General features: G+C 51.9%; 1 protein-coding gene across 2 annotated transcripts; it reads left to right on the forward strand.

Moving 5' to 3' along the window:
• The first annotated feature begins 6,125 nt into the window (after positions 1–6,125).
• Positions 6,126–23,418, forward strand: APOBEC3G (apolipoprotein B mRNA editing enzyme catalytic subunit 3G). Of its 2 annotated transcripts, none has more exons than XM_016939191.4 (8): positions 6,126–6,319; positions 14,585–14,738; positions 16,594–16,888; positions 17,132–17,246; positions 19,389–19,542; positions 21,953–22,241; positions 22,684–22,799; positions 23,080–23,418. In XM_016939191.4, exons 2-8 carry the CDS (start codon positions 14,601–14,603, stop codon positions 23,092–23,094), a joined length of 1,122 nt encoding a protein of 373 aa, XP_016794680.3. In that variant the 5' UTR covers positions 6,126–6,319; positions 14,585–14,600; the 3' UTR covers positions 23,095–23,418.
• Positions 23,419–24,750: the final 1,332 nt, after the last annotated feature.

The following is a 24,750-nucleotide window of genomic DNA, read 5'->3' on the forward strand; positions in this document are numbered from 1 at the left end:
TCATGCCCCTCCCTTCTCAAATCCCTCCCAGCCGTGCAGCTCTGGGCTAGGACACAGCCTAGGGAACGTGACTGAGAAAGAGCCAAGAAAACTTGATCAATGATCAAGTTGATGTTTAAGTAAGATTTTCAATAAAAAGTAGAATTGGGTACTACACGGAGGCTTGAGATCTTCAGAGCTTTTTGAGAAAGCAGAACAGAAAGTAGAAGGGCAACCAGGAACCAGAGGGGCCAGAGAACTGGAAGAGCGGGCCCTCCGAGGAGACAGGGAGTGGGCACCTGGGTCTTGGGCCTGTCGACAAAAAGAGTCAAACTCTAAAATATTTGAAGAGATGTATTCTGAGCCAAATACGAGTGACCATGGCCCGTAACACAGGGCTCAGGAGGTCCTGATAACATGTGCCCAAGGTGGTGGGGGTGCAATTTGGTTTTATATATTTTAGAGAGGCAAGAGCTATCAATCATACATTTGAGAAATACAGGAGCTGGGTACAGTGGCTCATGCCTGTAATCCCAGTGCTTTGGGAGGCTGAGGTGGGTGGATCATGAGGTCAGGAGTTCGAGACCAGCCTGGCCAACACAGTGAAACCCTGTCTCTACTAAAAATACAAAAAATTAGCCGATGTGATAATGTGCACCTGTAATCCCAGCTACTCAGGAGGCTGAGGCAGGAGAATCACGTGATCCTGGGAGACGGAGGTTGCAGTGAGCCAAGATCGCGCAACTGCACTCCAGCCAGGGCGACGGTGTAAGACTCCATCTCAAAAAAAAAAAAAAGAAAGAAATACATTGGTGACTGGACACAGCAGCTCACGCCTGTAATCATAGCACTTTGGGAGGCCGAGCCAGGTGGATCACGTGGGGTCAAGAGTTTGAGACCAGCCTGGCCAACATGGCAAAACCCTGTCTCCACTGAAAATACAAAAATTAGCTGAGTGTGGTGGTGGGCGCCTATAACACCAGCTACTTGGGAGACTGAGGCAGGACAATTGCATGAACCCAGGAGGCAGAGGTTGCAGTGAGCCAAGAGCATGCCACTGCACTCCAGCCTTGGAGACAGAGCAAGGCTCTGTATCAAAAGAAAAGAAAAGAAATACATTGGTTTGGTTCAGAAAGGTCGGATGACTCAAAGTGAGGGGAGGGGGTTTGGGGGACTTCCAGGGTACAGGTAAATTTAAATATTTTGTGGGCCGGGCACAGTGGCTCACACCTGTACTTGCAGCACTTTCGGAGGGTGAGGCGGGCGGATCACGAGGTCAGGAGATAGAGACCATCCTGACTAACACGGTGAAACCCCATCTCTACTAAAAATACAAAAAAGTAGCTGGGCATGGTGGCGGTTGCCTGTAAGCCCAGCTGCTCGGGAGGCTGAGGCAGGAGAATGGCGTGAACCCGGAAGGCAGAGCTTGCAGTGAGCCGAGATCGCACCACTGCAGTCCAGACTGGGTGACAGAGCAAGACTCCATCTCAAAAACAAACAAACAAAAAACATATTCTGGTTGACGATTGGTTGAGTTTGTCTAGAGACCTGGCATCCATAGAAAGGAAACGTTCAGGTTAAGATAAAAGATTGTGGAAACCAAGGTTCTTTTGTAGTCTCATAGTGGCTGCCCTTAGAGACAATAGATGACAAATGTTTCCCATTCAGGTCTTTAAAAGGTGCAATTAGTTAATATGTTTAGGGCTGGGAAGGTCTGGAAGAAAAAGATCCAGCTATATTAATAGAGATTCTTTACAGATGCAAATTTTGCCCCACAAAGGACAACTTTGCAGGGCCATTTCAAGATATGTCAAAGAAACATGCTTTGGGGTAAAATGTTTTGTCTTTCTTCTTTGTCACGTAATTTTGTGCCTGAGTCAGACTGGAAAATATCTCACAATATATAGGGTTAAATAAAACCCATCTGGGCCGGGTGCAGTGGCTCATGTCTGTAATCCCAGCACTTTGGGAGGCCTAGGTGCGTGGATCACCTGAGGTCAGGTGTTCGAGACCGGCCTGGCCAACATGGTGAAACCCCATCTCTACTAAAAATACAAAAATTAGCTGGGCGTGGTGGCAGGTGCCTGTAATCTCAGCTACTTGGGAGGCTGAGGAAGGAGAATCGCTTGAACCAGTGAGGCAGAGGTTGCAGTGAGCCAAGACTGCACCATTGTACTCTAGCCTGGGCAAGAAGAGTGAAACTCAGTCTTAATTAAAATAAAATGAAATAAAATAAAATAAAAATAGAAGCCATCTGATGAGGATATATGCTTGGTAGGGCATGACTCCCCAGACCTCTTAGATAGTGTCACACACGTCCGTGTGAAGAGAGTCCACAGTAGGCTTTGTATGAGCAACAAGGTTATTTATTTCACTTGGGTTCAAGTGGGCTGAGTCCGGAAAGAGAGTCAGCAAAGGGAGATAGGGGTGGGGCGTTTTATAGGATGTTGGCGGGCAGTGGAAAATTACAGTCAAAGGGGGTTTTTCTCTTGCGGGCAGGGGCAGGGGTTACAAGGTGCTTGGTGGGGGAACTTCTGAGACTCATTGTCCAGGAGAAATAACTTCACAAGGTAATGTCATCAGTTAAGGCAGGAACTGGCAATTTTCACTTCTTTTGTGGTTTTTCAGTTGCCTCAGGCCATCTGGATGTATTTGTGCAGGCTTGGGCTCAGAGGCCTGACATTCCTGTCTTCTTATATTAATAAGAAAAATAAAACAAAATAGCGGTGAAGTGTTGGGGCAGTGAAAGTTTTTGGGGGTGGTATGGAGAGATAATGGGTGATGTTTCTCAGGGCTGGTTTGAGTGGGATTAGGGGCATCGTGGGAGAGATTAAACTGAAGAAAGATTTTGGGGTAAAGGGTGATAAACCAAGTGTGATCAGGGTGAGGAACAGGAAAGAAGGAAATATGAGGAAATGGAGTGAATGCCAGGTGGATCAGAGAGATACAGTCATGGGGGTCAGATGTGGTATCAGGAATAATGTGGGAGGCCGGATTTAAGTCTGGGCCAGGAACAATGATAATTGTGGGAGACTCAACAAAGAGTGAGAACAACTGAAGGAGCTGGGGGTCAGAAAGTATATATGTCAAGTGTGAAGAGAAAAATAGATTTTGAAATTTATGGGAACTGTAGAGAGTAAGTGGAGCATGAGCATAGCTTTTGATTTTGAAGGCCTCTAAAAGTATAAAGCAGCGGCAGCCACCGCACAGAGACATGTGGGCTAGCCCAGAACAGTAAGGTCAAGTTGTTTGGACAGAAAGGCTACAGGGTGCTGTCCCAGCTCTTGTGTAAATTCCGACCGCACAGTCCTGTACTTCGGCTGTGTGTAATGGAAAGGGTTGGGTTGAGTCAAGAAGAGCTAGTGTGGGAGCAGCTTCTAGGGCTGTTTTTAAGGCATGGAAAGAGGAGTGGGGAAGAATTTAGGATCTATGGGGTCACCTAGGTTTCCTTTTGTGAGTTTATGTAATGGTTTAGCCAGGATGGCAAAACCAGGTATCCAAAGGCAAAAGTACTTAACCATGCGTAGGAAGGAAAGGAGTTGCTGCTTTGTAGAAGGGGCTAGGGTTTGGGAGATTTGCCAGACACAATCAGCAGGGAGATCACGCGTGTTTTCATGAAGAATTACGGTGAGGTAGGTAACGGTTGGAGACAAAATTTGAGCTTTGGAGGGGGATACCCGATATCCTTTGGAGAATAAATGTTAAAGGAGCAGGAGGGTGTCTTGTTGAGAAGATTCAAAGGAGGGGCTATAAAGTAGAAGATCATCAAAATATTGAATAATGTGAGAAGTAGATGGACTGAAAGAAAGTATGAGGAGCTTCTGAGACTCATTGTCCAGGAGAACGGATTTCACAAAGTAATGTCATCAGTTCAGGCAGGAACCGGCCATTTTCACTTCTTTTGTGGTTCTTCAGTGCCTCAGGCCATCTGGATGTATAGCGCAGGCTGGGCTCAGAGGACTGACAGGTAGGAATTTGGGAAAGATAAAAAAAAAATCAGAGCTTAGTCCTCACGCCTATGAACTAAAAATAAAATCCTTAGCCCCCACTTACCAACTTTGGCCCCTAGTGGCCAAAGGTATCTCAGAAAAACCTTAAAACTGAGTTCCCAGCCATGATGGGAGGGGAGGTCAGGCATGCCTCATTATCACCCCTCCCTTTTGCAGTTTAGACACAACTGACCAGCAGTAATGTTAAAACAGAATCATAAGACGGGCAGAACCAGAACACACTCTTCATGGCAATCAGATACCAAATCACAACCAGGACCTCAGGCCGTGCCAGGCAAGGGTGAGGTCACACACCCCACACTTAAACAGTCAACTCTGTTCTGCCTGCCACAAGGTTTTTCTTTTGCTAGTTTAGCAGCTAAACAAGAACTGCCTCGAGATAAAGAAGATGAAAACAATAGCAGCTCATCCAGCGCCCTGACACGGAGCAACAGAGTCCCTGCTCCACGGCCCTAACTCCAGCTTTCCCTGGGCAAGAGACTGATTTCAGTAACTTTCTCCAGATCAGAAGACCACTGACAACAGACTGGTTCTGCATGGTTTACAGACCTGGCAAATTTCGGTGCCTTCATGTCCTGAAAAGACTCTTTGACATACAGGCTTAATTGTAGTACATTTAAATGTTGTCCTTTGGGAGGCTGAGGTGGGCAGATCACGAGGTCAGGAGATCGAGACCATCCTGGCCAACATGGTGAAACCCCGTCTCTACTAAAAAGGCAAACATTAGCAGGGCGTGGTGGTGCACACCTGTAATCGCAGCTACTCAGGAGGCTGAGGCAGGAGAATCACTTGAACCCGGAATACAGAGGTTGCAGTGAGCCGAGATCTCTCCACTGCCCTCCAGCCTCGTGACAGAATGAGACCCCATCTCAAAAAAAAAAAAAAAAAAAAAAAAAAAATTCCTCACAAGAGAGTTAAAGTTCATCTTATTCTCACACTGAGATTTTGAAATGAGCTATGTATTTTACACGTGCCAAAGTCTCTAATCAGAGCCCTATTTCAGGTGCTCAGTAGCTTCTGTGGTCAACCTTCAACTCCACGGGACAATGCTGGTCCAATGGCCTCCCCAGCAGAAGGCAGGCAGGGAACAAGGCTGACCCCAGAGGGCCAGGCCACAGCAGGGGCTGAGGATGCCTGGTGAATGGATGCCTGGGAGAAAGGATGCCAGAATTCGTGCTCGAGGGCATGATGAAACAGGGAAAGACTCAATAAAATAAAGAAGGAAGGGGACGGGTGCGGTGGCTCACGCCTGTAATTCCAGCACTTTGGGAGGCTGAGGCGGGCGGATCACGAGGTCAGGAGTTCGAGACCAGCCTGGCCAATACGGTGAAACCCTGTCGCTACTAAAAATACAACATTTAAATGGGCAGGGTGTCACGAGCCTGTAGTCACACCTACTCGGGAAGCTGAGGCAGGAAAATCCCTTGAATCTGGGAGACAGAGGTTGCAGTGAGACGAGATTGTGCCATTGCACTCGAGCCTGGCTACAGAGTGAGACTCTGTCTCAGAAAAAAATAAAAATTGAAAATAAAGAAGGAAGGAGAAGGATGGAAGGGAATCTCAATGAACAAAATGCACTGGGGCCTACTATGTACCCAGAAAAATGAAAAGTAAATAAATAAAATAAGGACTTGCATGGTGGTTTATGCTCATAGTCCTAGAACTCTGGAACTCTGGAAGGCTGAGGCAGGAGGATCGCTTGAGCCCAAGAGTTTGAGATCAGCCTAGGCAACATGCGAAACCCATCTATACAAAAAGATACAAAAACATACAAAAAAAGTAGCCAGGTATGGTGGCATGCGCCTGCAGTCCCAGCTAATCAGGAGGCTGAGGTAGGAAGATTCCTTGAGCCTGGGAGGTCAAGGCTGCAGTGAGCCCAGATCGCACCACTGCACCCCAGCCTGGGCAACAGGGAGAGACCCTGTCTCAAAAATAAATAAATAAGGAAATGCCCTGGGGCTCCAGGCCCACTCTCTGCTCCCATCACCCCACCCCCGCACTCCTCCTGCTCCTGGTCTGAGCTCCCCTGTCCTCCTCCTCCTCCTTCCCAGGTCAATCCTGAGACCCATTGTCATGCAGAAAGGTGCTTCCTCTCTTGGTTTTGCGACAACACACTGTCTCCTAACAAAAACTACCAGGTCACCTGGTACACATCTTGGAGCCCTTGCCCAGAGTGTGCAGGGGAGGTGGCGAGTTCCTGGCCAGGCACAGCAACGTGAAGCTCACCATCTTTGCCGCCCGCCTCTACTACTTCCAGTATCCATATTACCAGCAGGGGCTCCGCAGGCTGAGTCAGGAAGGGGCCTCCGTGGAGATCGTGGGCTACAAAGGTGAGACATGGGGGGCTGAGGTGAGTGGGTGCAGGAGGGACAGCATGAGGGGCAGATGGGTCTCCTGATATGGTGAACACCACCCGGACTGCGTGTATGTCCCAAATTACAATTCTTTCTTTGCAAATGACATGTGAAATTTAGAGGCTCTTCTCCACACTTTAAGTTTGACTCGATATTTTCAAGGCAGATGTAAGTAATTAGAGAATGAGACTCTCTATAAAAATGACCCCTTCATGCTGTGGCCTCCACAGAAGATGCCCCGGGTCACGTGCCCACATGGCAGGCATTTATTTTCTCACAGATCTGGAGGCTGCAAGTCCACGTTCGAGGGGTGGGTTGGGTTGTTTGCTCTGAGGCCGCTCCTCCTGGCTGGCAGAGAGTCTCTTCTGGCTGTGTCCTCTGTGGCCTTTCCTCTTTGCACCTGCACCTCTGGGATCTCTCTGCCTCCAAATATCAACTGCTTTTTTTTTTTTTTTTTGAGACAGAGTTTTGCTCTTGCTGTCCAGGCTGGAGTGCAGTGGCACAATCTCAGCTCACTGCTACCTCTGCCTTCCGAGTTCAAGCGATTCTCCTGCCTCAGCCTCCTGAGTAGTTGGGACTACAGGCATGCGCCACCACGCCTGGCTAATTTTGTAGTTTTAGTAGAGACGGGGTTTCTCCATGTTGCTCAGGCTGGTCTTGAACTTGTGAGCTCAAGTGATCCACCCTCCTCGGCCTCCCAAAGTGCTGGGATTACAGGTATGAGCCATTGTACCCAGGATTTTTTTCTTTTCTTTTTTTTTTTTTTTTGAGAGGAGGTTTCACTCTTGCCCAGGCTGAAGTGCAGCGGTAGAATCACTGCTCACTGCAACCTCTGCCTCCTGGGTTCAAGCAATTCTCCTGCCTCATCCTCCTGAGTAGCTGGGATTACAGGTGCCCAGAACCACTCTACTAATTTTTGTGTTTTTTAGTAGAGATGGGGTTTCACCGTGTTGGCCAGGCTGGTCTTAAATTCCTGACTGCCCACCTCGGCCTCCCAAAGTGCTGGGATTAAAGGCATGAGCCAGGGCACTTGGCCACCCTTCTCCTTGATGGACCCCAGCCAAGTGAATTTGTGCCCACACTAGAGGTCTCGTTTAAAGTAATCATCTCGGCCGGGCATGGTGGCTCACGCTCTGTAATCCTCCAACTTTGGGAGGCTGAGGCTGGCAGATCACTTGAGGTCAGGAGTTGGAAACAAGCCTGGTCGACGTGGTGAAACCCCGTCTCTACTAAAAATATAAAAAAATTATCCGGGCGTGGTAGTGGACGCCTGTAATCTCAGCTACTCCGGAGGCTGAGGCAGGCGAATCGCTGGAACCTGGGAGGCAGAGGTTGCAGTGAGCTGAGATCGTGCCATTGCACTCCAGCCTGGAAGACAGAGTGATGCTGCATCTCAAAAAAGAAATAAATAAAAAATAAAAAGAAATTAATTATCCGTTGGCTGGGTGCGGTGGCTCACGCCTGCAATCCCAGCACTTTGGGAGGCCAAGGCGGGTGGATCACCTGAGGTCAGGAATTCAAGACCAGCCTGGCCAACATGGCAAAACCCCATCTCTACTAAAAATACAAAAATTAGCCAGGCGTGGTGGCAGGTGCCTGTAATCCCAGCTACTTGGGAGGCTGAGGCTTGAATCGCTTGAACCAGGGAGGCAGAGGTTGCAGTGAGCCGAGATGGTGCCACTGCACTCCAGCTTGGGCAACGGAGTGAGACTCCGTCTCTAAAAAATATTAATTAATGAATTAATTAATCATCTGTTGAAAAGGACCTGTCTCCAAATACAACCACACATTGAGGTAGAGGGGTTAGGGCTTCAATATATTGATTTTTGGGAGAAACAGGGCAACACGGCAACAAGCCAGTCACTGTGGGCGGGCCTGAGTGGGGAGTGCAGGGGTTCCTGTCCTATGTGTCTGTCTCCCAGGGGAGTCCCGACCTGACCCTCACAGCCCCTCCACTCAGACCTTCCTGCGTGCTCCACCCACCTCATTCCTCCTGCACCCAACAGCACCCAGCCCTCCTGCCTCCTCATGCCCCTCCCTTCTGAAATCCCTCCCAGCAGTGCAGCTCTGGGCTAGGACACAGCCTAGGGAACGTGACTGAGAAAGAGCCAAGAAAACACTCAGTGATGAAGTTGGTGTTTAAGTAAGATTTTCAGTGAAAAGTAGAATTGGGTACTACATGGAGGCTTGAGATGTTCCGACCTTTTCAAAAAAGCAGAACAGAAAGTAGAAGGGCAACCAGGAACCAGAGGGGCCAGACAACCGGAAGAGCGGGCCCTCCGAGGAGACAGGGAGTGGGCACCTGGATCTTGGGCCTGTCAACGAAGAGTCAAACTCAGTAAAATATTTGAAGAGATGTATTCTCAGCCAAATACGAGTGACCACGGCCTGTGACACGGCCCTCAGGAGGTCCTGAGAACATGTGCCCAAGGTGGTGGGGGTGCAGCTTGGTTTTATACATTTTAGAGGGGCATGGGCCATCAATCAAATACATTTAAGAAATACAGGAGCTGGGCGCGGTGGCTCACACCTGTAATCCCAGCACTTTGGGAGGCTGAGGCAGGTGGATCACGCGTTCAGGAATTCAAGACCACCCTTGCCAACATAGTGAAACCCCGTCTCTACTAAAAATACAAAAAATTAGCCGGATGTGGTGGTGTGCACCTGTAATCCCAGCTACTCGGGAGATTGAGGCAGAAGAATTGCGTGAACCCGGGAGGCAGAGGTTGCAGTGAGTCAAGACCACGCCACTGCACTCCAGCCTGTGGGACAGAGCAAGACTCTGTTCCAAAAAATAAAAAAAAAAGAAAAGAAAAGGCCAGGCGTGGTGTCTCATGCCTGTAATCCCAGCACTTTGGGAGTCCGAGGGGGGCGGATCACGAGGTCAGGAGATCGAGCCCAGTCTGGCCAACATAGTGAAACCGCGTCTCTACTAAAAATACACAAAAAGTTAGCCGCGCGTGGCGGTGTGCACCTGTAAACTCAGCTAGTCAGGGGGCTGAGGCTGGAGAATCGCGTGAACCCGGGAGGCAGAGGTTGCAGTGAGCCAAGATTGCACCACTGCACTCCAGCTTGGGCGACAGAGCAAGACACCATCTCAAAAAAAAGAAAAAGAAAAAAGAAAAAAAAAACAAAAAAAGTAAAGAAAAGAGATACATTGGTTTAGTCCGGAAAGGTCAGAGGACTCAAAGTGAGGGAAGGGGGGTTGGGGGGCTTCCAGGCTACAGGTAAATTTAAACATTTTCTGGTTGAGGATGGGTTGAGTTTGTCTAGAGACCTGGCATCCATAGAAAGGAAATGTTCAAGTTAAGATAAAAGACTGTGGAGACCAAGGTTATTTTGAAGTCTCATAATGGCTGCCCTTAGAGATAATAGATGACAAATGTTTGCCATTCAGGTCTTTAAAATGTCCAATTAGTTAATCTGTTTAGGACTGGGAGGGCCTAGAAGAAAAAGATTCAGCTATGTTAATAGAGGTTCTTTACAGTTGCAAATTTTCCCCCACCAAGGACAACTTTGCATGGCCATTTCAAGATATGGGAAAGAAACATGTTTTGGGGTAAAATATTTTATCTTTCTTCTTTGTCACATAATGTTGTATCTGAGTCAGATTGGAAAGTAACTCACAATATATAGGGTTAAATAAAACCCATTTGTGCCAGGCGCGGTGGCTCATGTCTGTAATCCCAGCACTTTGGGAGGTCGAGGCGGGTGGATCATCTGAAGTCGGGAGTTCGAGACCAGCCTGGCCAACATGGTGAAACCCCATCTCTACTAAAAATACAAAAATTAGCCAGGCATGGTGGCGGGGACCTATAATCCCAGCTACTTGGGAGGCTGAGACAGGAGAATCGCTTGAACCCAGGAGGCGGAGGTTGCAGTGAGCCGAGACCGCACCATTGCACTCCAGCCCGGGCAAGAAGAGGGAAACTCGGCCTCCATTAAAATACAATAAGGTAAAATAATAATAATAATAATAGAACCCCTCTGATGAGGATGTATGGGTTGTAAGGCATGACTCCCCAGACCCCTTAGATAGGATTTTGGGCAAGATTAAATAAAAACAAATCAGAGCTTAGTCCAAAGGCCTATGAACTAAAAATAAAGTCTTTAGCCCCCACCGATCCCCCCCAACTTTGGCCCCTAGTGGCCAAGGGTATCTCAGAAAAACCTTAAAACTGAGTTCCCAGCCATGATGGGAGGGGAGGTCAGGCACGCCTCATTATCACCCCGGGCTTTTGCAGTTTAGACACAACTGACCAGCAGTAATGTTAAAACAGAATCATAAGACGGGCAGAACCAGAACAGACTCTTCATGGCAATCAGATACCAAATCACAACCAGGACCTCAGGCCGTGCCAGGCAAGGGTGAGATCACACACCCCACACTTAAACAGTCAACTCTGTTCTGCCTGCCACAAGGTTTTTCTTTTGCTCTAGCAGCTAAACAAGCACTGCCTCCAGATAAAGATGAAAACAATCACAGCTCACCCAGCGCCTGGACGCGGAGTAACAGAGACCCTGCTCCACAGCCCTAATTCCTACTTTCCCTGGGCAAGGGACTGATTTCTGTAACTTTCTCCAGATCAGAAGACCACGGACCATGGACTAGTTCTGAATGGTTTACAGACCTGGCAAATTTTGGTGGCTTCATGTCCTGAAAGGACCTTTTGACGTACAGGCTTAATTGTGGTATGTTTAAATGTTGTCTCCACCACAATGTGAGGACGGATTATATGGCTGCTTTTTTTTTTTTTAATAGATTGTTGTTTGTTTGTTTTTTGTTTTGAGATGGAGTCTCACTCTGTCTCCCAGGCTGGAGGGCAGTGGTGCGATCTCGGCCCAGTGCAACCTCTACCTCCCGGGTTCAACTGATTCTCCTGCCTCAGCCTCCCAAGTAGCTGGGATTTCAGGCACATGGCACCACGTCCGGCCAACTTTGGTAGTTTTAGTAGAGACGAGGTCTCACCATGTTGGCCAGGTTGGTCTCGAACTCCTGACTGTCATGCATGTCCATACAGAAGACCATCTAAACAGGCTTTGTGTAAGCAATAACGTCGTTTATTCACTTGGGTGCAAGTGGGCTGAGTCTGAAAAGAGAGTCAGCGAAGGGAGATAGGAGAGGGGCAGCTTTATAGGACTTGGGTAGGCAGTGGAAAGTTACAGTCGAAGGTGGTCATCTGTTGTCAGCAGGGGAAGGGGTCACAAGGTGCATGGTGGGAGACCATGAGACCCATTGTCCAGGAGAAGAATGTTATAAGGTTGATTGATCAGTTAGGGTAGGGCAGGAACAAGTCCTAATGGTGGAACGTCTTAAGGTTGGTTAATCAGTTAAGGGAGAAACCGGCTGTTTCACTTCTTTTGTGTTTTTTTGGCTGCTCCAGACTTCTTGGCTGCTGCAGGCCATCTGGATGTATATGTGCAGTTCACAGGGGTCACAATGGCTTAGCTCCAGCTCAGAGGCCTGACACTGACCTCAGATGATCCACCTGCCTCGGCCTCCCAAAATGCTGGGATTACAGGCGTGAGCCACTGTGCCCGGCTGGGATCATATGTTACACGCATGTTTGTTCAATAAGCATGGAGTGCAGCCACCCTCATAAATATTCATAGCTCCTCCTGTAGCCTGTTGAATATGTATGTTTAGCCAACCTCTTCAGCATAAAGCTCCTGCCCCAACCCCTCCTGCTTCTAAATGTCTGTCTCTGGTGTTAACCAGAGGCTGCTCTTCCCAGGCTGCGGGATGGCTACCTTGCAGGCTGTCACCCTTAACAAGAAATAAAGTGTCCTTTGCAAATGCATCCCTTGTGTAATTTTTAGGTCACCGCGCCATGGGAACACGCTACCACGGGAAGGGAGCTGTGAGACGCGCAGGGAGGCTCCAGACAGGCTGGCCTGGGACACCAGCCACTGCTCTTCCATAACATGGGGACAAGAGGAGGCGAGAGCTCAGCCCACCAGGGAGGAACTCCGGGCAGGAGATGGGGAAGAAGGAGAAGCAGGAAGGAAAGAGCTCAGTGTGGGGGCGCGCATGGCATCCCGGTGGGACATCTGAGGCCCACACCCACCTGCTGTCCCTCCCTCCCACGGTGGCCTCCGAGGGTGAAGGCCTGGGGAGAGGCAGACACCTGGCCCTTTACTCTCCCTCCCTGTCCCCATGGCCGCTGGGTGGGGGCCGTCTCTGGGATGATCCCCGAGGGCAGGATCCGGGAGTCCCTGCAGAGGCATCAGCCTGTCTGTCTTGATGGTGGAGAGGCGGCTCCAGCTGGGCAGGACCACCAGGGGAGAGGCTTGTGCTCTGCTGGCTCAGCCTGGTGTGGACCCACCTCCCAGGCGCTGGCTGCGATGACTTTCTCTTTCCCTTTGCAATTGCCTTGGGTCCTGCCGCACAGAGCGGCCTGTCTTTATCAGAGGTCCCTCTGCCAGGGGGAGGGCCCCAGAGAAAACCAGAAAGAGGGTGAGAGACTGAGGAAGATAAAGCATCCCAGGGCCTCCTACACCAGCGCCTGAGCAGGAAGGGGGAGGGGCCATGACTCACCAGGCCCTGGGAAGTCACTTTAAGGAGGGCTGTCCTGAAACCTGGAGCCTGGAGCAGAAAGTGAAACCCTGGTGCTCCAGACAAAGATCTTAGTCGGGACTAGGCGGCCAAGGATGAAGCCTCAGTTCAGGTACCGCTGCCCGCTTTACCCGCTGGGCCCCTCTGCTGCCCCTTCCTGCCTGGTGGCTCTGCTGGGCGTCAGCCCTGGCCTTCCCCTGCCCCAGCCCCAGCCCTGGGCTCCCTCCCCTCTGGCTCCCCTGCACCCCCTACTCCCAGCCAGGCTCCTTGCCCTGCTGTGTGGTCGCCCCACTGCTGCTTCTGAATGGGCCGCCTCCCCCACCTGCCCCAGCCCAGGTCCCCTGCTGAGACTCTCCCCTGAAAGTCATGGCTGGGGTGGTGCTCCCTGCCCTGGGAGGGTGCTCCCTCTGTGTGCTTCCCGCCATTCCTGAACTCTGGAACTGGGAGAATTGAACCAAAGGATGAGTAGAGCAAGGTGGAATTTTGTTCACAGTGCTTTGATGGATTTTCTGTAACATTTACTTTGCTTAAATACCAAGTCTTAGGAGAGGGTGTGGGGAGGGAATGGTCTCTGAAGCACAAGATAAATCGTGTCTTCCAAGGATGTCTCCACTGTGGGCAGAGGAGGATGCACACGACCCCAAACACACGCTCCTCCTCCACGATGAGCATTCACGGTTTATAATGACACCAGTAACACGGAATATAGTGGCCGGGCGCGGTGGCTAATGCCTGTCATCCCAGCACTTTGGGAGGCTGAAGTGGGGCGGATCGCCTGCAGTCGGGAGTTCAAGACCAGCCTGACCAGCATGGATAAATCCTGTCTCTACTAAAAATGCAAAATTAGCTGGGTGTGGTGGCGGGCGCCTGTAATCGCAGCTACTTGGGAGTCTGAGACAGGAGAATCCATTGAACCCAGGAGGCGGAGTTTGCAGTGAGCTGAGGTCGCCCCATTGCACTCCAGCCTGGGCAACAAGAGCAAAACTTCGTCTCGAAAGAAAAAAAAACAAAAACAAAAGAAAAAACATGGAATATATGGGAAAAAACTCAATGATCACGAGGAATGTTGTTATTTTAAAATTTAGTAAGAAGAGAGCCCGGTCCCCAATGGCTGCCTCCTGCAGAGCCAGTGATACAGAGACTGGACAGGGCTGGCCTGGAAAGGGGCCCCCACTCCATTTGTCCCCAGCTCTGTGGCCTGGGCAGGTTACCCCGCCTCTGTGCACGTCTGGCCCCTCCTCTGTAAGATGGGAATGGCCCCTGCCAGCCTAGGGCAGCCTCACATGAGCTCACCCCCGCGCAGCACTTAGAAGACTGGCCTGGGCCTCAGAATTCGGTTCTACCATGATTTAACAATAATAATATACAGAGGTGAAATGTCAGGAAGGAACTGAGCTGAAAGGTTAAAAGCTGTTATTTTGGGGTGAAGAGTTTTATTCTGTCTCTCTCTCTCTCTCTCTCTCTTTTTTTTTTTTTTTTTTTTGAGACGAAATTTCGCTCTTGTCGCCCAGGCTGGAGTGCAGTGCCGCGATCTTGGCTCACTACAGTCTCCGCCGAAATTCTCAGGGGTGGGGAGGGATGGGGGAGGCCTAGAGCTGTCCAGGGGGCTGTGTTTAGTGGACATCAGCCCGGAGGGCCCCCAGGAGTGCTCTCTACATTGGCTGGTTTCTCTCTTGTGTCTTCAGAAACCCAGTGGAGCGAATGTATCAAGACACATTCTCCGACAACTTTTATAATAGACCCATCCTTTCTCATCGGAATACCGTCTGGCTGTGCTACGAAGTGAAAACAAAGGGTCCCTCAAGGCCCCCTTTGGACGCAAAGATCTTTCGAGGCCAGGTACCACCCGGACTCCAATCACTTTGCAGGCAGGAGCTAAGCCAGCTGGGAAAGCAAACCACGCACTGATAAGTGAAGTGCCCGGCGGCGGGCTATCCAGTGTGTCCTTCTCTCCCACACTTTCCAAGTCTGTGGCCCTGACCTTCCTGCTGGCCTGTCCTGGGATCAGATCGTGGAGAGGGTTTGCCTCTGCACAAAAGGCCTTGTTTTTCCATTTTTCTTTTCTTTTCTTTTTTCTTTTTTTTTTTTGAGACAGAGTTTCACTCTTGTTGCTCAGGCTGGAGTGCAATGACGCGATCTCGGCTCTCTGCAACCTCTGCCTCCTGGGTTCAAGCAATTCTGTCGCCTCAGACTCGCAAGTAGCTGCGATTACAGGTGCCCACCACCACTCCCAGCTAATTTTTTTTTGTATTTTTAGTACAGATGGGGTTTCACCATATTCACCAGGCTGGTCTCGAACTTCTGACCTCAGGTGATCCACCTGCCTCGGCCTCCCAAAGTGTTGGGATTACAGGTGTGAGCCACAGTGCCGGCCTAATTTTAATATTTTATTTAATCCAATGTAGCTAACATATTACTTCAACATTAATTAACATATAATTATTGACAAGATAATGAAGTTTCTTTTTCTTGTCACACCGAGTCTTTGAAATGAGCTGCGTGGGTCACGTACAGTGGGTGGCTCGCACCTCTAATCCCAGCACTTTGGGAGGCCAAGGCGGGCAGATCACCTGAAGTTAGATATTTGAAACCAGCCTGGGCAACATGGTGAAATCCCATCTCTACTAAAAACACACACACACAAAAAAAAAATTAGCCAGGCATGGTGGCAGTCACCTGTAATCCCAGCTACTCGGGAGGCTGAGGCAGGAGAACCGCTTGATCCCATGAGGCAGAGGTTGTAGTGAGCCGAGATTGCATCCTTGCAATCCAGCCTGGGCAACAAGAGCGAAACTCCACCTCAAAAAAAAAAAAAAAGAAATGAGTGGTGTATTTTTCAGGTGCCCAGGTCTCTAATCAGAGCCCCATTTCAAGTACTCAGTAGTCCCTTGGCCATGTCGCCCCCCCGACATGGACAGTGCAGGTCCAGTGGGCTCCCCACTGACTGCAGGCAGGGAACAAGGCAGACGCTAGAGGGCCAGGCCACAGTAGGGGCTGAGGATGTCTGGTGAATGGATGCCTGGGAGAATGGATGCTAGAATTCACACACGAGGCCATGAACAGGGCTGGGAAAACTTCCAAACTCAGGGAAGCACGTGTCTTGGTGCACCTTGTGATGCTTCAACAGCAGGACTGAGATGGGGACATTTACAATGAACAGAAATGTATGGGCTCGAGTTCTGGACTCTGGGAAGTCCCCTGTCAATGCACCAGCAACTTTCCAGGGCCTGCGAGCTGCACAGTCACGTGGGGGTGAAGGTTGTTGCCAGAAGCTCAGGGGATGCTCCAGACAGAGTGGCCTGGGATGTCGAGTCACTGCTGCTCCATGACATGGGGGCAAGAGGAAGCAGGAGTTTAGTCTGACATACTGCCCCCCCAGCTAGAGGGCAAGAGACAGAAAGAGGGGCTGAAGTCGCCCTTGAATAACCACAGCAGTGGCACCCACAAAGGTGCAGTCCCCACAGCCTCATAGCTGCTTGTAGGTGCCACCTCTTAAGGCCATTACCATAGCAATTAATACTGAACATGAGCTTTGGAGCAGACAAACACTCAAACCGAACAGGGAGATGGAGGAAAGGAGCTTCAATGGCAAGATCTCCTGGACTCCTGTCCTGGCCCCTCCTCCCCCTGCCCCACCCCTGCTCTCCTCCTGCTCCCCCTCTCAGAGCTTGCCCTGACCCTGCTCCTCTCCCAGGTGTATTCCAAACTTAAGTACCACCCAGAGATGAGATTCTTCCACTGGTTCAGCAAGTGGAGGAAGCTGCATCGTGACCAGGAGTATGAGGTCACCTGGTACATATCCTGGAGCCCCTGCACAAAGTGTACAAGGGATGTGGCCACGTTCCTGGCCGAGGACCCGAAGGTTACCCTGACCATCTTTGTTGCCCGCCTCTACTACTTCTGGGACCCAGATTACCAGGAGGCTCTTCGCAGCCTGTGTCAGAAAAGAGACGGTCCGCGTGCCACCATGAAGATCATGAATTATGACGGTGAGAAGTGGGAGGTTCAGGGGTGTGGGAGAGACTGCTTGAGTGTCTGTGATGGGTCCTTCCCACACATACCTGTGGGTCTGCTCTGATGCCTGCAAAGGCCAAGTGTCCCAGGGGAGCCTGTGGGGTTGGGTCTGGCGCTGACTGTAACTAGTATCCAGAATATGTCTGGGAGGGGAGGGTCCCGAGGTCACAGAAGAGAGGCCAGCTGGGTTTGACTGCGTTCTCTCTTCTTTTTCTCAGAATTTCAGCACTGTTGGAGCAAGTTCGTGTACAGCCAAAGAGAGCTATTTGAGCCTTGGAATAACCTGCCTAAATATTATATATTACTGCACATCATGCTGGGGGAGATTCTCAGGTGAGGGTCTTCCTCCAGGCTCATCGCCTCGCTCCTCTCACCTCCTGCTCATCCTCTTGAGGCCTCCCCCCTGTCCCAGACCAGGTCCTCTCCTGGCCAGGCCCTCCTGCCCTCCCTCCTGCCCCCCGCCTGCCCTCGTGGTTATACCCCCTCACCCACACTCCTCATGCTCCCTCCACCTCCCTGTCTCCCACCTGCTTTCCTGGGCCTTTCCTGTGAGTGAGAGGCCCCTTCTGCCTCCAGAGCGACCTCCATCCACCCCCACAGCCTGGGAGCCCCAACCTGGCCCCTTCCATCTCCCTGGCATAACCGAATTTGTTGTAAAACTGGACGTAGTAAGTGGGCATGAATAGTCACAAGCCCAACAGTCAGAAGCTTTGAGCAACATGCTTAAAGGCCAACCTGAGCCCCTGAGAAGGAGCTGCCTCCGTGGAAACAGAGCTTCAGGCTTCGGCTGCCATAGAAGATGGCCGGGCCGGGTGCCCACAGGGCAGGCATTTATTTACTCACAGATCTGGTGGCTGCAAGTCCAAGGTGGAGGGGTGGGCGGGGTTGTGTCTTCTGCAGTCGCTCCTCCTGGCTGGCAGGGGGTCCCTTCCGGCCCTGTCCTCTCTGGCCTTTCCTCTGTGCACCTGCACTCGTGGGGTCTCTCTGCCTCCAAATGTCCTCCTCGTTTATGGGCCCCAGCCATGTGAATTTGGGCCCACACTGAAGGTCTCATTTAAGTTAATCATCTGATGAAAGGACCTGTCTCCAGGCCAGGTGCAGAGGCTCATGCCTGTAATCCCAGCACTTTCGGAGTCCAAGGCGGGTGGATCACCTGAGGTCAGGAGTTCGACACCAGCCTGGCCAACATGTTAAAACCCCATCTCTACCAAAAATACAAAAATTAGCCGGGAGTGGTGGTGGGCGCCTATAATTCTAGCTACTCGGAAGGCTGAGGCAGGGGAATCGCTTGAACCTGGGAGGCGGAGGTTGCGGTGAGCCCAGACTGTGACACTGCACTCCAGCCTGGGCAAAAAAAGCGAAACTTCTTCTCAAACAAACAAACAAGAAAGAAAGGACCTGTTTCCAAATACAGCCACCCTTTGAGGGAGCGGGGGTTAAGGCTTCAATACATTGATTTTGGGGAGAAACAGTGAAGCCCACGGCAACAAGCTGCAGTCATTGTGGGCGGGCCTGGGTGGGGAGTGCAGGGGTTCCTGTCCTGTGTGTCTGTTTCCCAGGGGAGTCCTGACCTGACTCTCACAACCCCTCCACCCAGATGTTCCTGCATGCTTCACCCACCCCATTCCTTCTGCATCCAACACTCCTGAGCCCCTCCTTAGCCGCCCCGACAGGCTCCCCTGCTCCCCCACTCCCGGGCTGCTCCTCTTCTCAGCCTCTCTCTGGGCCTCTCTGGGGTCCGGACATGACCCCTCAGCTGATGCCTGTGGCTTCCCCAGCCAGAATCTTCCCAGTTCCAGGCTGGGCTCTGCAGAGTCCTATCAAAGGTGGCATCCTCCCCTCTGTCCAGTCCGGGGTGAACATCTGGTGTTTCTGGTTTGGAAATGCCTCTGCACTGGGTGCTAATAATTCACTTTTACCTTTATAATTGTGGTTTTGTAAGGACAGGTATTTTTGGCAACAGAAGAAATCCTGTGAGTTATTAAAAAAAAAAAAAAAACTCCCCGGCAGGCCCTTCTCCCCGCTGGTCCCGCTCAGGAGTGTCTCTGCCCTGATGCTGGGTGTGGCAAGAGTTAACCCTGTAGGCAGGAGGGAAGCCCCAGCGGGTCCACCTCCAGCAAGGACTGAGCGAGCAGAGCCAGGACTGGGGTCTATGGTGAGGCCAGGGAAGAAGACCCAGCTGTACCCCAGGGAGAGGGCCTGAGCACACTGAGCTGACCCTGGGGAGACCCTGACAAGGCTTAGACAGGCCCCAGGGCTGCCGTGATCTCCCAGTGAGCCCCAGAAGGGGTCAGAGGGGGAGGTTTGGAGGCTCTAGCAAGTGAGTGGGAGCCCCTTCTGACAGGTGCTAAGGGATGTGGGGAGCCGGGGGAAGGAAGGAGGGTGGGGTGCAAGGGAGGAAGCGTGGAGAGGGAGGGGGAGGCGGGACAGACCAGGAGGGCTCTTACTCCTCTGGGCTTTTCCCCCACTTTCCAGACACTCGATGGATCCACCCACATTCACTTCCAACTTTAACAATGAACTTTGGGTCAGAGGACGGCATGAGACTTACCTGTGTTATGAGGTGGAGCGCCTGCACAATGACACCTGGGTCCTGCTGAACCAGCGCAGGGGCTTTCTATGCAACCAGGTGACCAACCCAGCCACCCGCATCCAGGCAGGGCCCTCCCAACCCAGGGACACCCATGGGCAGAAGGTTCTGGGTGGTACCTGTGGTGTCCTGCAGAGTGTCTGTCACCTGTGCTTCCTGTAGCTGCTGCTGCTTGGCCCTGGGGTTGGGGGAGACTTCGGCTTCAGTGACTCTCCAGGATTGGTGGCTTCCAGCCCCACACGCCTAACCAGCCACATGTCTCAGGGGCTAACACCACTAGTCCAGAGTCACCCCCAGGTCCAGGTCTCAGCCGTCCCCACTCCTGCTGTGCTCTGAGAGGGTCAGGGCAGAGGGAAAGGGTCTGCACCAGGGCCAAGTGGGGTCAAAGAAAAAGTGCTTCCGGCCGGATGCGGTGGCTCATGCCTGTAATCCTAGCACTTTGGGAGGCCGAGGCTGGCGATCACAAGGTCAGGAGATCCAGACCATCCTGGCTAACACGGTGAAACCCCATCTCTATTAAAAATACAAAAAATTAGCCCGGTGTGGTGGCAGGCGCCTGTAGTCCCAGCTATTCAGGAGGCTGAGGCAGGAGAATGGCATGAACCTGGGAGGCAGAGCTTGCAGTGAGCCAAGATCGTGCCACTGCACTCCACCTGGGCAACAGAGCGAGACTCCGTCTCAAGAAAAAAAAAAAAAAGTGCTCCTGAGGACCCTCCCAGGATCCCCTCACAGACACAGCTCCCACCAGGAATGATTCTGAACTGTGGGATTTGAGGATTAGGGCCTACCTGACCTCACAAGGCCAGGATTCCCCAGTGCCTGCTCCTGGGCTTCATCCTGCGGGAAGAGAGACTGAGGCAGGAGAGGCCGACCAGGGATTCTGTCCTGACCAGGATGGAGCCCACAGCAAGGCCAGAACAGGCCCCAAGTCAGGATGCAGGGATGGCCAGCATTTGAAGAGGAGCTGGGCCAGGCCAGGCCAAGGGGCCCTGAGCCCGAGGGACGTTCTTCCCTCGCCCTTGGCCAGCACAGCCCCTGGCTGGAAAGGCCGAATTCTGCTTGGCTCTGGTGCTGGAAACGGGGTTCCTCTGGGCTCTATGAGCTTAATATGGGCCCTGCTAGGCCCACACACACTGCTGGAAGCTACTTTCAAGGGTACCGGTCCCCATCACTGCCTAACCAGTGGGATGGGACTCCCCCAGGAATGACCCACAGCCCCTTCTCAGCATAAATCGTGTCATCCATTCTACCCCGAGTCCTCTCTGCACTGGACTCCTGGGCTTGACTAGTTCCCAGTTGAAATTTGGACAAAACACCATCATTCCTTGGGCTCAAAAAGGACAATCACCCCATGACTGGGGCCCTTCCCAATGTGGGGTTAGTCCTGCTGGGGGCCCCTCATCCCCACTTCTCCCTGCAAAGGGAGCCCTCTGGCCTCAGTCTATGTCACTCGTGGGCTTAATACAGGGTAAAATACAATGTGGAAGCTTCTAGAATTATGGGTCACAGAAGGGGTGGGGCAAGGGGAATTGATGGGTAGAGAGGTCAGTCTCCCCATGAGGGAAGCACACGTAGCTCAGTGGCATCTGTCCTCCCTCCCCCAGCTCTACAGCCCCTCCCTGCAGGCCTGGGGTGGAGTGAGGGTCCTGAAGGCACTGACCTCATGTGCAGAATGAGAGGATGCTCCAAATACTCAGTATCAGAGAAATCCCATCGTAATGGAAAATTAAATTATTTAATAGATTATTGTAAAAATCCGGTCAGGTGTGGTGGCTTATGCCTGTAGTCTCAGCACTTTGGGAGGCTGAGGCGGGCAGATTACTTGAGGTCAGGAGTTCAAGACAAGCCTGGCCAATATGGTGAAACCCCGTCTCTACTGAAAATACAAAAATTAGCCAGGCGTGGTGGTGCATGCCTGCAGTCCCAGTTACTGGGGAGGCTGAGACACCAGAATCGCTTGAACCCGGGAGGTGGAGGTTGCAGTGAGCCGAGATGGCGCCACTGCACTCCAGCCTGAGTGACAAAACCAGACTCTGTCTCAAAGAAAAGAAAAGAAAAAAAGAAAGGAAAAGAAAAGAAAAGTCATCTTGATAACTGGGGTTTGGTGCCCCCTTCTAATTTTGTGCTGGAGGCTGCCCGGCACCCACCCTGATCCAGGCTGTCCCTCCCGACTGACTAAAAATTACCTCGGCCGGGCGCTGTGGCTCCTGCCTGTAATCCCAGCACTTTGGGAGGCTGAGGAGGGCAGATCACCTGAGGTTGGGAGTTTGAGACCAGCCTGAACAACATGGAGAAACCCCTTTTCTACTAGAAATACAAAATTAGCCTGGTGTGGTGGTGCATGCCTGTAATCCTAGCTACTTGTACACTCCAGCCTGGGCAACAAGAGTGAAACTCTGTCTCCAAAAAAAAAAAAAAAGATTACCTCATGGCTTGCTTTCTTTTCTAGGCTCCACATAAACATGGTTTCCTTGAAGGCCGCCATGCAGAGCTGTGCTTCCTGGACGTGATTCCCTTTTGGAAGCTGGACCTGCACCAGGACTACAGGGTTACCTGCTTCACCTCCTGGAGCCCCTGCTTCAGCTGTGCCCAGGAAATGGCTAAATTCATTTCAAATAACAAACACGTGAGCCTGTGCATCTTCGCTGCCCGCATCTATGATGATCAAGGAAGATGTCAGGAGGGGCTGCGCACCCTGGCCAAGGCTGGGGCCAAAATTTCAATAATGACATACAGTGGTAAGAATGGAAGCCTGGAGTAGGATGGGGTCAGCCAGGGCAGGAGAGGGCCCCGGGAAGTTACTAGAAAGTGGGGAGGGTCGGCATCCCTGTGGGAAAGGCCTTGATCCTCTGCCTGCAGAGGCGATGGCGCACTCTGGACCTGACTTTGGGGTCGATGGGAAGAGAGAGGCCAGGCCAGGAGATGTGGACCTGGGGAGGGTGGGGAGGGTGGCTGGAAGTGGAAGCAGAACTTGGGGCTTCCAGAAAAAATGAGAACTGGGCTGGCCCAGATTCCAATAGGAAAGGAGGGCCTGATGAAGGAGCTAAGTCCCTAGGGGAGGGAGAGGGAAAGGAGGGACTGAAACCAGGATGTGGGAAGTCTGTCCTGAGAGTCATGGGCCCTTGGTGCCACCCTGATCCCACAGCGGGAGTGTGACTTATCTCCCCTGTCCCTTTTCAGAATTTAAGCACTGCTGGGACACCTTTGTGGACCACCAGGGATGTCCCTTCCAGCCCTGGGATGGACTAGAGGAGCACAGCCAAGCCCTGAGTGAGAGGCTGCAGGCCATTCTCCAGGTGAGGGCTTCCTCCCTCTGCCCAGTGCCCCATCGGCCTCCCCCTCCTCCCCTCTCCCCTGCACCGTGCCTTCCCCTCTGCTCAGAGCCTCCTCTGGGTTCCCTGCTCCCCCAGGGCACCTGTCTCTGTCCCTCCCTTTCCTGCTCATAGCCTCCCTTTCTCTCCCACCTCTCGCATCCCTCCCTCCTCTCCTGTCATTGTCACTGTCCCCAGGCCTCCACCATATGCCTACTTTCCACTCGCTCACCCTTTGCTCCATTCAACCCCCCTGCTCTTCCAGAATCAGGGAAACTGAAGGATGGGCCTCAGTCTCTAAGGAAGGCAGAGACCTGGGTTGAGGCTCAGAATAAAAGATCTTCTTCCAAGAAATGCAAACAGGCTGTTCACCACCATCTCCAGCTGATCACAGACACCAGCAAAGCAATGCACTCCTGACCAAGTAGATTCTTTTAAAAATTAGAGTGCATTACTTTTACTCAAAAATTTATTTATGTTTCAAGAATAAAGTACTAAGATTGTGCTCAATACACTCAGAAAAGTTTCAAACCTACTAATCCAGCGACAATTTGAATCGGTTTTATAAGTAGAGGAATAAAATGAAATACTAAATCTTTCTGTATATGTTTCCCTGTGTGATTGTATCACGACTTGCAAGTGTTTCCATAAACACTAGCAAATGTGTAGATGTCTTTCCTTGTGTAGTGGACCTGTAGCCGGGAAAGGTCACATGACATCCCTCTGGAGCCACAAAACTCAGCTAAACCTCACGGGAGAGGAACCTAAATGCAGACCCCACCCTCACTCACAGAGCCCCGGGCGCTGATTGGAAGGCGCAGGCCCAGCAGTAAGAGGACAGCCAGCAGCCAGTCTCCCTGTTGGAAAGGAACCACACACGTGCAGTCAGGGGCCCTCGGGAGCCGCCCTGTGTCCACCCCTTCCTGAGTCCACCTCCTAGAGAGGGAGCCCAGGGGAGGCCATGGCTGAGACCCAGGACAGGCCCAGTCGGGGGAAGGAGCCCAGGGAGGGGGCAGGTGTCCAGGCTGGGCCCAGAGAGAGGGCTGGGGAGAGGAGCAGCCCAGGAGGCAGAGCCCAGCCACAGAGGGGAAGGGAGCTGAGTCCCGGGGACAGGAGGCTCCAGAGGCAGAGACGGAGCCCAGGGCTAGGGCGGCAGGTGTCAGGGCTGTGGCTTCAGCTTGGTGTCTGTGCCGGGCGTTCTGCATTGGTTCCCGACTCTGGGATGTGTTATTTATGTGCCTGATTACAGCGGCGGCTCCCACCTCACGATTTCTGGAAAGTCCTCAGAAGCCGCGTATAAGACCAAGAACGGGCCTCACACGCAGCTGCTCCTGGGCAGAAACGACTCACTGTTTCCCTGGCCTAGACACACACAACACACAAACACACACAATACTCGCACTACACACAACACACACACAACACACACAATAATACACTACACACAACACACACAACACACACACAAGACACACACAAAAACACACATGCATGTACACAACACACACAACACACGTGCACACACACACACAGTGACAGAGACTTGACAATAAGAAACCTCCTCCAGGTGCCCCAGAGCACTCCAGGGCCCACCCCAGCCCCGCCCTGAGCTGAGGAATTTGGGGTTTGCCACGCAGGGGTGGGTGTGGGAAGGACCGGGTTGTCAAAGCTGCCCTTTGCTTGTGTCTCTGGGTTTGACAACAGCCCTAACTCCACTCTTTGAAGCACATGATGAAAAATGTGCCGTCATTCTGGGAAAGGGGCCAGTGTAGGGGAGGCCAGAACCCCACCTTCCAAGGGCCCAGGCCCCCATCCCCCGGGCCTCAACTCACAGCTTTGCCCATGACCTGGGAGCCCTGTGGGTCCTGGGATGGGAACTGGACACAGCCCCATGACACTGCTGAGACCTGGGCTGGGAACTGAGAGCCTGTGGTCC

Source organism: Pan troglodytes, chromosome 23 (genome assembly GCF_028858775.2).
Source record: "Pan troglodytes isolate AG18354 chromosome 23, NHGRI_mPanTro3-v2.0_pri, whole genome shotgun sequence".
In the NCBI taxonomy this organism is placed as follows: Eukaryota; Metazoa; Chordata; class Mammalia; order Primates; family Hominidae; genus Pan; species Pan troglodytes.

Bases quoted from the DNA above. Each gene is read 5' to 3' on its own strand.
- APOBEC3G (XM_016939191.4), top strand. From the start codon at position 14,601: ATGTATCAAGACACATTCTCCGACAACTTTTATAATAGACCCATCCTT. The intron at 16,889-17,131 runs GTGAGAAGTGGG...TCTTTTTCTCAG, and splicing joins GAAGATCATGAATTATGACG to AATTTCAGCACTGTTGGAGC. The intron at 17,247-19,388 runs GTGAGGGTCTTC...CCCACTTTCCAG, and splicing joins ATGCTGGGGGAGATTCTCAG to ACACTCGATGGATCCACCCA.